Below are 12,509 nucleotides of genomic sequence, written 5' to 3'. Positions count from 1 at the left end.
CCCTGCACTGTGAGTGGATAGGGAGAGAACGGTGACTAACCCCAGGCGGCTGCCCCTGCCCAGATGACTAGATTCTGCCCCTCTTCCTTTCTCATACGGCATTATACGTGAGGTAAGCTGCGCAGTAGCTCTATACCAGGAATGGGGAACCTTCAGCCCTACAGTTTATGCAAAACTACAATTCCCATCATGCCTGAACAGCCAAAGCTTCCAATGGACCCTTATGACTTCTATTTGTGACATGTGAAAAGTTTTTAAAAATGACACGGTCAATATAAAAAAAAAATAATAATCTGTGCGCATGGGCTGATTTTTGTGAGTTGTACAAGAAGGGTCCATCTTCCTGTCATATTATTCTTTTACATTTTCACATGTTCTGCTTTTCCCATGAATCACTATAGGCTGGCAGGGCATGATGGGAGTTGTAGTTTTGGGGCTGGAGATCACTGATGTAAGAATATCTCATCTGGGTTCTCCTTCCATGCCATGTCTCTGTGCGGCCACTAGAGGCCGCTGTGTGCCCGAACACCCCGCTCGCCTCTTCCGGCGCCCCTCTATCCTGTCGTGCGTCTCCGCTTGTTGGTCCCCGCTCTCGGGCGGCTGGTTTCCGGTGTCGGACCCCTCCGGTGTAGACCCCATCGCCGCCATGAGCAGCGGACAGACCGCGGTCATTCAGGTGACCAACCTGTCGGCCGCCGTCACCAGCGAGCAGATGCGGACGCTCTTTTCCTTCCTGGGAGACGTGGAAGAGCTGCGGCTTTACCCACCCGAGTGAGTGCGGTGCCCGATGCTGTATAGTGCCCGTCCTTACAATGGCTTATTATGACTCCGTATACATATACAGGGCCCGGGGCGCTGCCCTCATGCACCATTACTATAGGCGCAGTAATCGCCATGACATCCCTGTCCTTCACAGCTCTGCCATAATTACCGTGTACACACAATGGGGCGGATTGATGACAACAAACAGTAATAGTGTCGCTCCTAGCAACCAATCAGCGCTCAGCTTACAGTTTCCAGAGCAGTGTTAAGATGAAAGCTGAGATCTGATTGGCTGCTGCATCTTCATCACTAGACAGTTGTGATAACTGGCTCACACTGAGGTAAACGGAAAGAAAAACCGTTGCCCATAGTAACTGGTCAGGGAGTGGGCTACAAAATGAAAGCTGTGCTGTGATTGGTTGCTTGTGGCAACAATGCTGACAAAGGCGGCTCTATTCTAGTCTCATAATGTAAATAACCATGTAATAAGTGCATGTGATGTCACACCGTATGACAAGTCACATCTTATGTTGATTTATAAACTGCTCATCTCTCTTAGGCTTCATTCACACTTTTTGGTAGAAATGCAGGTTAATTATGAGTTGTTGGGTATTTTTGCTACACTTTTTTTTTGCAGAAATCAATAGTCCAGGCGATTTTAAGAAACGTTGTAATTGGGTTTATTAGACAAATATGCCATTATCTGCATTCAAAAAGCCTCTTCCCAGGTCCCCCCCCCCCCTCTCCTTTCCTCTCTCTCGTCTGCTGCTCATTATCAGGAAATCTTGACATCAGTTATAGCCCTATTTCACGGAACGATTATCGTTCATAGACTCGCTCCAACGACCACTCGTTAACGAGCACTTAAAGATTTTTTTAAGCGAACGATAACACATATGTGTGGGAACGTGAACGATATCTGTAGTGTAACGATTTTTTTTGCGGTCGTTACATCGTTACATGGTCGTTTAAAACGTGGGGAAATGTAGGTAGACATTTCAAGAACGACTGAAAGATTTTTTTATTCAACGAAAAGATTAGCGAATTATTGTTGAAAGACCAACGATTTTTTTTGACATGTTGAAAAAAAATAGTGAACGACTCAACGACGATTTCGCTGTTGTCGTTCGCTCGTTTACAGCTATTCCACAGAACGAATATCGTTAACGAGCGGTTGTTTGAACGATTTTATGAACGATAATCGTTCAAAAAAGTTCTGTGGAATAGGGCCTGTAGGCCCTGTCTGTTCTATGGAGAGAAGGGAGTCTAGTCGGCAGCAGAGAACAAAGGATTACTCAGTGGGACCTGTAAGAAAGCCGGTATAGAAGAGGTCAGTGCTGACTGTCAGAGGAGATAGCCCGGTGATGTAGCTGTAAATTAACTCTTTGTTGTCCTGTTTTGGTGCCTCATCTCCCTCCCCTCTCCATAAGAGAACAATGAAGACAGGGGGAGAGCTTCAAATTGCTGTTTCATGAAAAAATGCATTTTTCGGCTAATAAACCCAATTACGAAGTTTCTTAAAATCGCCTGTACTTGATTGATTTCTGCAAAAAAAAAAAAATTTAAACGAGCGTGACACTTTAAGATTTTTATATAAATAGACTGGCACCGACGCGGGGATGCCAGTGGCGAGGTACTTTTTTTTTAACTGTGGCCCAGGCAGGCCCACTTGCCCCTTGAGTGACTTTCTGCCCTCCCCTCTATAACACATCTCCATTACAATCAATGGAGCCACGTTACAGAGGGGGAAGGGGCTTGGTCACACTGGGGGCAGGCATGCCCACCTCCAGTGCCCGCGAATAGACGGACACCATGCACGGGAACCGTCCCACAGTTGAAAAAAAGGACTGCGACACTGGCACCTGATATGACACTGGCGAATATACCTGATGGTACATTCGCTTTAATTTTTGGGTCAACATTTCGTCCATTTCAAAGTTACTTTACAGCTAAAGTAGGCCTACCAATATGGCCGCTGTCACTGACTGTTCAGCACCGCCGAATGGTGCAGGGCATGAATAGATGCCGACAGATCCATTGACTTTAGTGAGATCAATTGTTTTTATCACAGGTGTCCGTTTATTCTTCAAGGCTTAAAGGGAACCAATCACCGGAAAAACGCATATAGAGCTTTTGAAATGTGCTGTTAGAGCACACAGCACACTTGCCACACATGTTTCCATAGCCTCCGTGCCTTCCCCGTGTAAGCCGCAAAGTAACTTTATAAAACTGGCGCCCTGTATGCTAATTACCTGAGGTAGTCACCTGGGCGGTGTTCGGCTAGCAGGTAGTCACGGTCCCCTGGGCGTTCTACAGCTGTAATCACACCCCTCTGGGCGTGATTCAAATGGCCGAGTAGCTGTGACATTCTGATGCCGGACGCCGCTGCACATGCGCAGTGCAGCCGCTTCCATTCCGGCTGTACTGCGCCTGTGCAGAATAGCCTCGAATAGCCTGTTAGCCGGAGTTCGAGGCTATTCTGCACAGGCGCAGTCCAACCGGAATGGAAGCGGCTGCACTGCGCATGGGCGGCGGCGTCCGGCATCAGTACGTAAGCGCGCCGACGTTGGGCACGGCGCGCTCCCGAGTGACGCCACAGCCACTCTGCCATTTGAATCACGCCCAGAGGGGCGTGATTACAGCGGAAGAACGCCCAGGGGACCGTGACTACCTGCTAGCAGCACACCGCCCAGGTGACTACCTCAGGTAATTAGCATACAGGGCGCCAGTTTTATAAAGTTACTTTGCGGCTTACACGGGGAAGGCACGGAGGCTATGTAAACACGTGTGGCAAGTGTGCTGTGTGCTCTAACAGCACATTTCAAAAGCTCTATATGCTTTTTTCCAGTGATTGGTTCCCTTTAAAGTGACTGTACCACCAGGCCCAGGCTGAAGCACTGGAGGCGGGCCGGTCCACCCTTAGTGGGAGGAAACCCTAGCTCCTCTATGATAGACTTCCATTGATTCTAATGGAGTCACATCATTGAGGGGCTGGGGTTTCTTCCCACTGGGGGTGGGTCGGCCCGCCTCCAGTGCTCCAGCCTGGGCCTGGTGGTACAGTCACTTTAACTTCGCCTAAAACATTGCTGTTTATAGGAATTATTTGACTGTCCAGATCCTGCAAAAAAAACTTAAGGAGTTTGTGCCCGAGCTCCCCAAATGAAACCCTGGCATAAGCATGAACCTGGCCTTACACATGGCCTTATGCTAGGGTCACCCCAGCATTTTACCCTTTTCCTCAATTCTGTTTTATTGTGGTCAGTTTGCATAAGTTGTGCTCAGTTTTTGTCCAATCCGTCTGTGTTCTGTTACTTTCAGTGGACGTAAAATTGCATTGAATTCCATTATAAAAATGTTTGACCACGTTTTTGTGTATGTTAAAAGTTACAATTTAAACAGGTAGGGTGAAGGCGAGTGCAGCAGAGATTCAAACAGTTTCCCTGCTGCCGGCATGATACAATCCAGAACAGGCACTCGCCATCTGTACGTCTGCAAAATTTACGGACGTGTGAATGCAGCCTAATTCTTTAACTATATGTATTTTTGGTGTTGCTACTGCATGCGTGTCGGAACATGCTGCATATGTTAAAAAAAATCATCTGCATTTAAAAAGAAAACAGTATTGCACTTATGCGCCTTTCTTGTAGACCTGTGAATGCTTGGTCTGTAGTGAAAACACACAAGAGTCTTCTGTTATTGTTTGTTGTTTTAGATCAGGGGTGGGGAACCTCCGGCCCGCGGGCCGCATCCGGCCCCTGACACCTCCGGATGCGGCCCGCGGCACCCCTGTGACATGCGCTGCTCTGGAGGAGAAGGAGCCGGCATTCACAGCTTCCTCCTGTGTCTGTGACAGTTACCAGACACAGGAGGACGCTGTGTATGCCGGCTCCTTCTCCTCCAGAGCGGCACACGTCTTCTGCGGTTTGCGGCTCTCCTGTCATGTGCGCCGCGGTGGTGAGGCAGGAGCCGGCATACACAGCATCTTCCTGTGTCTGTGCCGGCTCCTTCCCCAACAGAGCGGCGCACGTCTTGTGACTCCTGCGGGCCGCGTGCGATGACGTCATTTCACCGCGCGCCGCCTGCAGGAGAAGACCGGCACAGAAGAGAGGAGGGAGAAGAGGACCTGGATAGCGTGGGAGCAGAGGAAAGGTGAGTGGGATGTTTATTTTTTTTTTTTATTTGGGGCAGGCACTGGGGGTTAACTAGGCCACCAGGGACATGACTGAGGGGGTTAAGAAAGCCACCAGGGACATGACTGAGGGGCTTAACTAGGCTACCAGGGACATGACTGAGGGGCTTAACTAGGCTACCAGGGACATGACTGAGGGGCTTAACTAGGCTACCAGGGACATGACTGGGGGGTTAACTAGGCTACCAGGGACATGACGGGGGGCTGACTAGGCTACCAGGGACATGACTGGGGGGTTATCTAGGCTACCAGGGACATGACTGGGGGGTTATCTAGGCTACCAGGGACATGACTGAGGAGCTAAACTAGGCTACCACGGACATCACAGAGGGGCTTAACTAGGGTACAAGGGGCATCACAGAGGGTTAACTACAATAGCAGGGGCATTAGGGGAACAATACTTTGCCTTGCCCCGGGTGCTACATTATCATACATATATATGTGTGTGTGTGTGTGTATTTTGTGTATGGTGCTTATAAAAATAATCATTGTGATGGTTCCTTTTTATACTTACAATTGAGAGAATTAAAATATGTTGGAGCCATGTCTGCCTTTCCTCATATATATTTTTTATGTTTTTCTACCTAACCTTAAAGAGGTATTCCACTCAAACATAACTTTATATATATTTCTGCCCATGGTGAGACTAACAATTCCTTCCATACTTGTTATTATCTATTTGGTCCTGAGCTGCTGCTTTCTGCTGAAAACACAAAAATCTGTGTGTGAGCTTTTCTCTCTCTCTTCTCTCTCTCACCCCTCCTCCCTTCTGAGACAGCTGATGTAAACAAGTCCCTGGCAGGCTGTATCTGCAACATAAGATTAGTGAACTTACAATAGGTTTGTGTGAACCCAAACTATCTGCATTTAAATCCCTCAACATGTTTTCCAGGCAGTCCTTGGGCTGCATCCACCTTCAGGAGAGGGGATTCAAATCAGTCCACAGTCTAGTCTAAAGTTGGGGGTCTTTTTTGTCTGATTTCTTTTATTTACCTAAAATGTTAAGTTATAGACTGCCAAACTACCTAAGTGAATACCTGAACCTGTGTATATCTGAACGTAACTGCAGGGAGAATTCCCTATCTATGTCTGTGTTCTATGTCAATGGTCACTCATAGTATTTTAAGACTAAAACCATGAGTGGAACCAACAAAGAAAACTGTAATGAAAGATTTGCCCCTTCTCTGTGCGACATGGCTAAGATTAATTGTTCCTTCTTTTATCTTCCAGCAATGCGCCCCTTGCTTTTTCCTCCAAAGTATGCTATATTAAGTTTCGCGAGCCATCAAGTGTCGGTGTGGCCCAGCATCTAACCAACACGGTTTTTATTGACAGAGCACTTATAGTTGTTCCCTGTGCAGAAGGTGAGTATTGACACTGACGTGATCTAACATTACACGTAATGTCTTTACATAATATTTTCTAATCATCTCTGAATCAGTTGTGTACAGTAACTAAAGTGATGTGAGGCCTGGATCTGATGCATCGTATGCCTCCTAGTCTTAGATGCTGATACTACCATGGTCTTGTATCCACACCTAACACTAACGTTTCTATGTAGTTTCATATAGAGGTATTGAACAATATGAAATGCTATAAAGGTTTAACTGGGAGAATACAGATGACATGCAGAGTACTGTAACATTATCCTTTAGGCTAGGATTACAGATGGATGCCTTTAGCAGCTGTTCATTGTACTTAGTTTAGGGAGTTATCACAGTTCTAGTATTATCATGCATAGTCTCCAAGCAGCTGCAGAGTATAGGTATGGTCCCTCTCCTAAATCTTACATCGCTTGGCCTACCATTGTTCCTTGCACTTATTTCCCCTATTGCTTTTTCTTCTCTGTCTGCTGCTTCCTAAGAATCTCTTATTTGAATGAATATATATCTCTTGCTCTGCAGTGATGAGAGTGATATTACTGTAGGGCGCCTCCCCAATATTCATTAGAAGGGACAGTAGTCCCGCCCCAGTGCGCCAAAACACCTCATTAGCATATGAAATAGCCTACAAATTTTCTTTAAAAATGTGGCTGAGGATCAAGGTAAGAATATTACCTGTATTCTTAGCATCCCCGTCCCGTTGGAAACATATCAGCATGGCACAGTCTCCTAACCTGCTGTTAGTTTCTTTTAAATTGGGCAATGAATATCTAGGTGGCACATTTCCTTTACATGAATTGCTGTCTCTATTTCTACTAGAGCAAGAGCTCTATGCTTACAAGTGGCTCATAGATGGGGTCACAAGCCCTTCTGTAATGTCCACTACTACTTAGAAACCTAATGATTTAGTCATAGCTTTACTACTACTCCATTCTTGTTCACTGGCTCAGGCAATTGGCACACAGCTAAAGAAAGGTCCTGTAGCATATAAGCCAAAATTAGAAGACTCTGTCTACTGCTGCAATGTACTACACTATATTAGAGGAAAGTGACCTTTGTATTCACAAGTACTGATCTGGGAGCCTGACTGCTGGAGGCGGCGCAGATAGCTCACCCTATAAACTGTATGATGGTGTGACTATGTCAGGCTTTACCCTGTACATAGACAAGCTCCTGATGTTTCTCTCTGTTAGATCACTACTCTTGGCGAGAAAAAGAAAGTTACCGTATTGCAGCAGATTTTAAGCCGCAGATCCGCAGTAGATTTGATCTAAATAACTGATCACAGCATCAAATCTGCTGTGGATCCTGTACGTGTAAATGCACCCTTAAAGTGTAACTGTCATTTAAATGTCATTTTGCAGAAATCAGTATCTATAGTTCAAGACATTTTAAGAAACTCTAATAGGTTTTATTAAGCAAAAAAGTTTCCTTTTGTATTTAAAAAGCTGCAGCCTCCCCCCCCCCCCTCAATTCAGAAGAAGCAGCTTTTCTGTGTCCATTATGCTCAATGGAGGGGGGAGGGGACGAGTAAGACACAGAGAGAAGAAAAGGCAGCCCTGCACAACACAACATCCTTCAGTCTTATCTCACCAAGTTCCCAGACCAGCACTGAGCTTTCTGACCTCTGAATCCAGCGTTTTACCTACCCAGACAGTGTCCAAACAGCAGGGCTGCTTGTCTCACCTTCCTGTTCACTCATCCGCCTTGACCCCTCCCCCTCCATAGATTATAATGGACTCGGTAAACCCCTCTTTACTTTGCTCCTCTGTAATGAAGATGGCTTTGCCTGATAATGTACAGATACGTGTGTGGGGGGGGGGGGGGAGGGTCCAAAACTTCTTTTTGACTGCAGAATGAGGCCTAAAAAAACCTATTACAAAGTTTCTTAAAATCTCTTTTACTAACAGTAACATTTTAAAAGGAATCTGTCAGCTGCCATTCACCTTCTAAACTGCTGGAACTGTTAGATAGCTGTTAGTGTAAAGAGACACATGGGGGGGAGATTTATCAAACATGGTGTAAAGTGAAACTGGCTCAGTTGCCCCTAGCAACCAATCAGATTCCACCTTTCGTTTTCCAAAGAGTCTGTGAGGAATGAAAGGTGGAATCTGATTGGTTGCTAGGGGCTACTGAGCCAGTTTCACTTTACACCATGTTTGATAAATCTCCTCCATGATCTCTTTCATATATCTGTGCTTCTAAATTGTAGAAAACTGTCTTTATTTTCCTGTACAAATCCCTATCTCCCATCCCTATCACTGCCTGGTGTTCAGCTTTCAGCAGAAAGGATAGGGGGGAGCAAGGAGACATTCCACCCTGAAGCACTACAGAGGCATGGGAAGCCTCTCTGACACTTTGGACTAGAGAATAAAACTATATTTCTTTGTTCTGGAAGCACAGACTGTTATATGAAAGGTACCATGTGTCTCCTCAACCTAACAGCTATCTAACAGTGTCAGCAGTTTAGAACCTAGTATACAGATTTACTTAATTTTTTATTGTGTTTTGAAGATTGTGTTACCTGTTTGTATTACTAAAATTAATGTTTTTTTTCTTTGTTTTTTATTTTTTTTTATTTCAGTTTTTTTTTTTATTTATAAATATAATAGTTTTTTAAATTACTGACATCTGGGTAAGGAAATGACTGACTTATTTCTAGAGTTGAAGTTACATATAGGCATTTGACATGCGTACTGTTTTTGTGCAGTAGTTCTAAAGTGGTTGTCTGGCAGTCGGCCTGGTGTATGTAAAAGAATAAACATGTTATCCTTACCTGTCTGTGCTCCCTCCATGTCCTCCTTTCGCCGGTCTCTGCGGAGGACACAAGGGAGTGCGGACAGGTAAGGATAACATATTTATTCTATGATATGTACCTGTAGCAATATGTTAAAAATGGCTGACCGCTGGACAACCCCTTTAACTATTCTCCCCCACTGTTTTATTGGGAAAGATTTGCTTTACAGCAGTTGCATAAGCATTAACTAGTATTCAGTTATATGTGATTGTGTGTGTTTAGGCTTACAGTGGAGGATTATCCTTACTATATGAAAGGCTGGCTCTGTAGGAGTCGAAATAGTGCAAAAGACATTGCAAAACTCCAGTTGGATTTTTGCATTTTTTTAGTGTTAGGCTCCGTGCACACGGAGCAACAGTGGCGGAATTCATTTTTCACCGTGGAGAGAGGAGCTGCACGAGCCTCCCATAGACTGTCATTATGACAGGGAGTCTGGCGGAGAATTCCGCCACTTTTTCTCTGTGTGCACGTAGCCTTAGGTGGGCTCAGGATACACACAAGCAAAAACATACAGTTAAAGGGGTTATCCAGCGCTACAAAAACATGGCCACTTTTCCCCCTACTGTTGTCTCCAGTTCAGGTGCGGTTTGCAATTAAGCTCCATTTACTTCAATGCAACTAAGTTTTAAAACCCCACCCAGACTGGAGACAACAGTAGGGGGAAAGTGGCCATGTTTTTGTAGCGCTGGATAACCCCTTTAAAGAGGCACCCCAGGGATTTTTGCCCATATAATTCACCTTTACTATCACTAGTCTTGTAGTGCCGACTGTTTCATGCCAGCACACCTGCATCCATACGTTTTTTTTTTTTTTTTTACAGTAGCTAAGTCATGTGGCCAGTACCCAGCCCTGCCCGGGGATAGGTTCTTTGAAAATAATAAAGTGTACTTACCTCCCTGGCTCCTTTTGTATTGCTGCTATCTTCCTGCTGTTCTGCCACCTCTGGGCCCTAGTTTTGTGATCTTGCAGTCCCTCTCAGTGAATCAGTGACTGCGGTGGTGTCCCGCCTCACTTGTTGATTGGCTGGGCAGACCTGCAATGTCACGCCCCCATAACCTGGAAGTGGCCAAACAGTGGGGCAGATTGGCAGGAAACCTGGGATGCTTATTTAAGACAAACAAGATACAGGCCTTGTCATTAGATGTGTACACAATCTCCCCCATGTATGCATCTCTATAAATTTGAGATCTTGGCATTGATGTTCAGGCAACGCATTAAACAAAAATAGTACGCTGTTCAGTCTTTAAAGGGGCTTTCTGGGAAAACATACTGGTCATCTATCCAAAGTATAGGTCATCAGCCATTGATCAGCAGGGTGCTGACACCCGGCACCCCACTATTAAGCTGTCCAGCACCCGCAATACACAGTGTATGTGGCTGGAAGCGGTTATCCCTGTTCACTGTGTAGTGGCCGGACCTAGTTACTGCAGCTCAGCTGCTGCTGTGTGTCACCACCACTACTGCCCACTGTGTATAGTGCAGGCACTGAATAGCTGATCAGTACGGTACCCGGTGTCTAAGCCAGGCCTTGAGGCTTTGGCTTTAAAACTGAATCAAGTAAAGAGTGTGTGAAGCCACCCACACGGCAGTCTAAACAGAGTCCTATCCTTTATCACTCTTTTACATATTTCCTGATGGTTCTTAGTTTTTCCATTTTTTTTCTGCCATTAACCTGTATATAATGGATGAAGAAGAAAGTTTTGCGTTTTTATTATACATGTACAGGAGAAGGTTACACCTGAGATGTCAACAAAGAACATCGATGGCCTCAAACTTAGGATGTTAGAAGCAAAATATCTGTACATTGTTCCTGTGGGCTCCTTTATAAGTATGTCATCAGTATTGGGTATTTCTCATAATGAATGACTTCGGTATCACACAGTGTGTAGCATGTATAACCTTAAGGCTATGTTCACATTCAGGGCAAAGTTATATGTTGGAATGCAGATGTATACCGCAATGGGCCCTAGTCACTGCATTTAGTCCATATCCCAAACATATACTTTCATTTTGCTATTCTCAAAATTATGGTTTGCAATGCTTTTGAGTCCTGGAAAATAAAAGTATACTTTTGGGAAATGGACCAAATGTAGCACTATTAGACCGGGTTCACACTATGTATGACACCGGCCATTCTGTGACGCGGCCGTGTCACAGAATGGCCGGTGTCAGTTTGTTTTTAATTCGGATGCGGGTGCATTCAGGTGTGCCCGCATTCCAATTCACCATAGCTGACAATGTAAAGTGCGACCTGAGCCACATTTTACATTGTGTGCTCTTTCAGTCTTGTGCAGCCGCTATTAAATGAATAGCAGCCGCGCAAAGCTGACATGTCAGTTTTCAATGCGGCCGCAAGGAATCCCAGCCGGAGTGTATACACTACGGACTGGATTCCTTTGAAGTAAATGCAATGTATTTATTCAATTAATAACAGCCGGTGTTGCAATCTGCAACAACAGCCATTATTAATTAAACAAATGATGAGGTTCACTCATAATGTACTGCCTGATTGAGATAGTCCTATTATGAGATCTTGTTTATTATATAAGTCATTATTACCTGTCCTCTTTTTGCCGCTATATGGTATGACTGATACCTTATGTTGAAACAATGCTTTAATGACTACGTATTTCACCACTGTAAATGGACCTTGTTATAGGGATCTATATAACCTGAGCAACATTCAGAACATTCATTTTCTTTTATGTCCATGTTTCAAAGCAGATGGATTTTAACACTTTGGTTTTGTATGTTTTTTTCTTTTTTTTTTTCTTTTCTTTTTTTTTTTCTCTTTTGTGTGATTATATGTGCATTATTAGATGACTAGCCTGGCCAAGGCAGATCTGTTACACATGCCTGAGTAAGGCCACTAAACCAGCCGTCAAGGGAAAACCTACATGTGAGGATGAGCTCGGAGTCTGACTACCGAAGATGGACGCCCTGTCTCTGTGTGTTGTTTTTTTTGTTTTGTTGTGTTTTTTTTTATTTATTTTTATTCTTTCCTCCCTCTTTTATTTTATTTGCTACTTTTACCTCTCCTCCTATATATAATAGGTTTTTCCTCTATGTAAACTAGCCAATGTCTTGTGTGATTAATTTCTTTGTTGCCATAAATCATGCCTCCCGAGTATCAGAGTATTAGCAGGGTTGATACTCTTACATCCTGGGTCTAGAAGACTACTACGTCTTTGATTCTGTAGTGCTCTAGCCACTGCTGAAATGGTAGTGCCGGATCGCTTGTTGATCTGGTGTGGGAATAATTTAGTTTAATACTAGTTTACATTTGTATCATTTATATATATATATATATATATATATATATATATATATATAATTTTTTTTTTTTTTTTTTTACAGTGATCTTTTACAAATGTTACCT

The 12,509-nt window shown here is 44.3% G+C and overlaps 1 protein-coding gene across 2 annotated transcripts in view; it reads left to right on the top strand.

Annotated features, from left to right (window-relative positions):
• The first annotated feature begins 559 nt into the window (after positions 1-559).
• SREK1 (splicing regulatory glutamic acid and lysine rich protein 1) overlaps positions 560-12,509 on the top strand; it is a 31,364-nt gene continuing 19,414 nt past the window's right edge. For both annotated transcript variants that reach the window (XM_069962998.1, XM_069962997.1), the window contains exons 1-2: positions 560-771; positions 6,182-6,315. In XM_069962998.1, the coding sequence (XP_069819099.1) occupies positions 647-771; positions 6,182-6,315 (259 nt within the window). In that variant the 5' untranslated portion in view covers positions 560-646. The remainder of the gene's footprint in view (positions 772-6,181; positions 6,316-12,509) is intronic.

This window comes from Dendropsophus ebraccatus, chromosome 3 (genome assembly GCF_027789765.1).
Source record: "Dendropsophus ebraccatus isolate aDenEbr1 chromosome 3, aDenEbr1.pat, whole genome shotgun sequence".
Lineage (NCBI taxonomy): Eukaryota > Metazoa > Chordata > Amphibia > Anura > Hylidae > Dendropsophus > Dendropsophus ebraccatus.
This window is presented reverse-complemented; position numbering and strand designations above follow the sequence as displayed.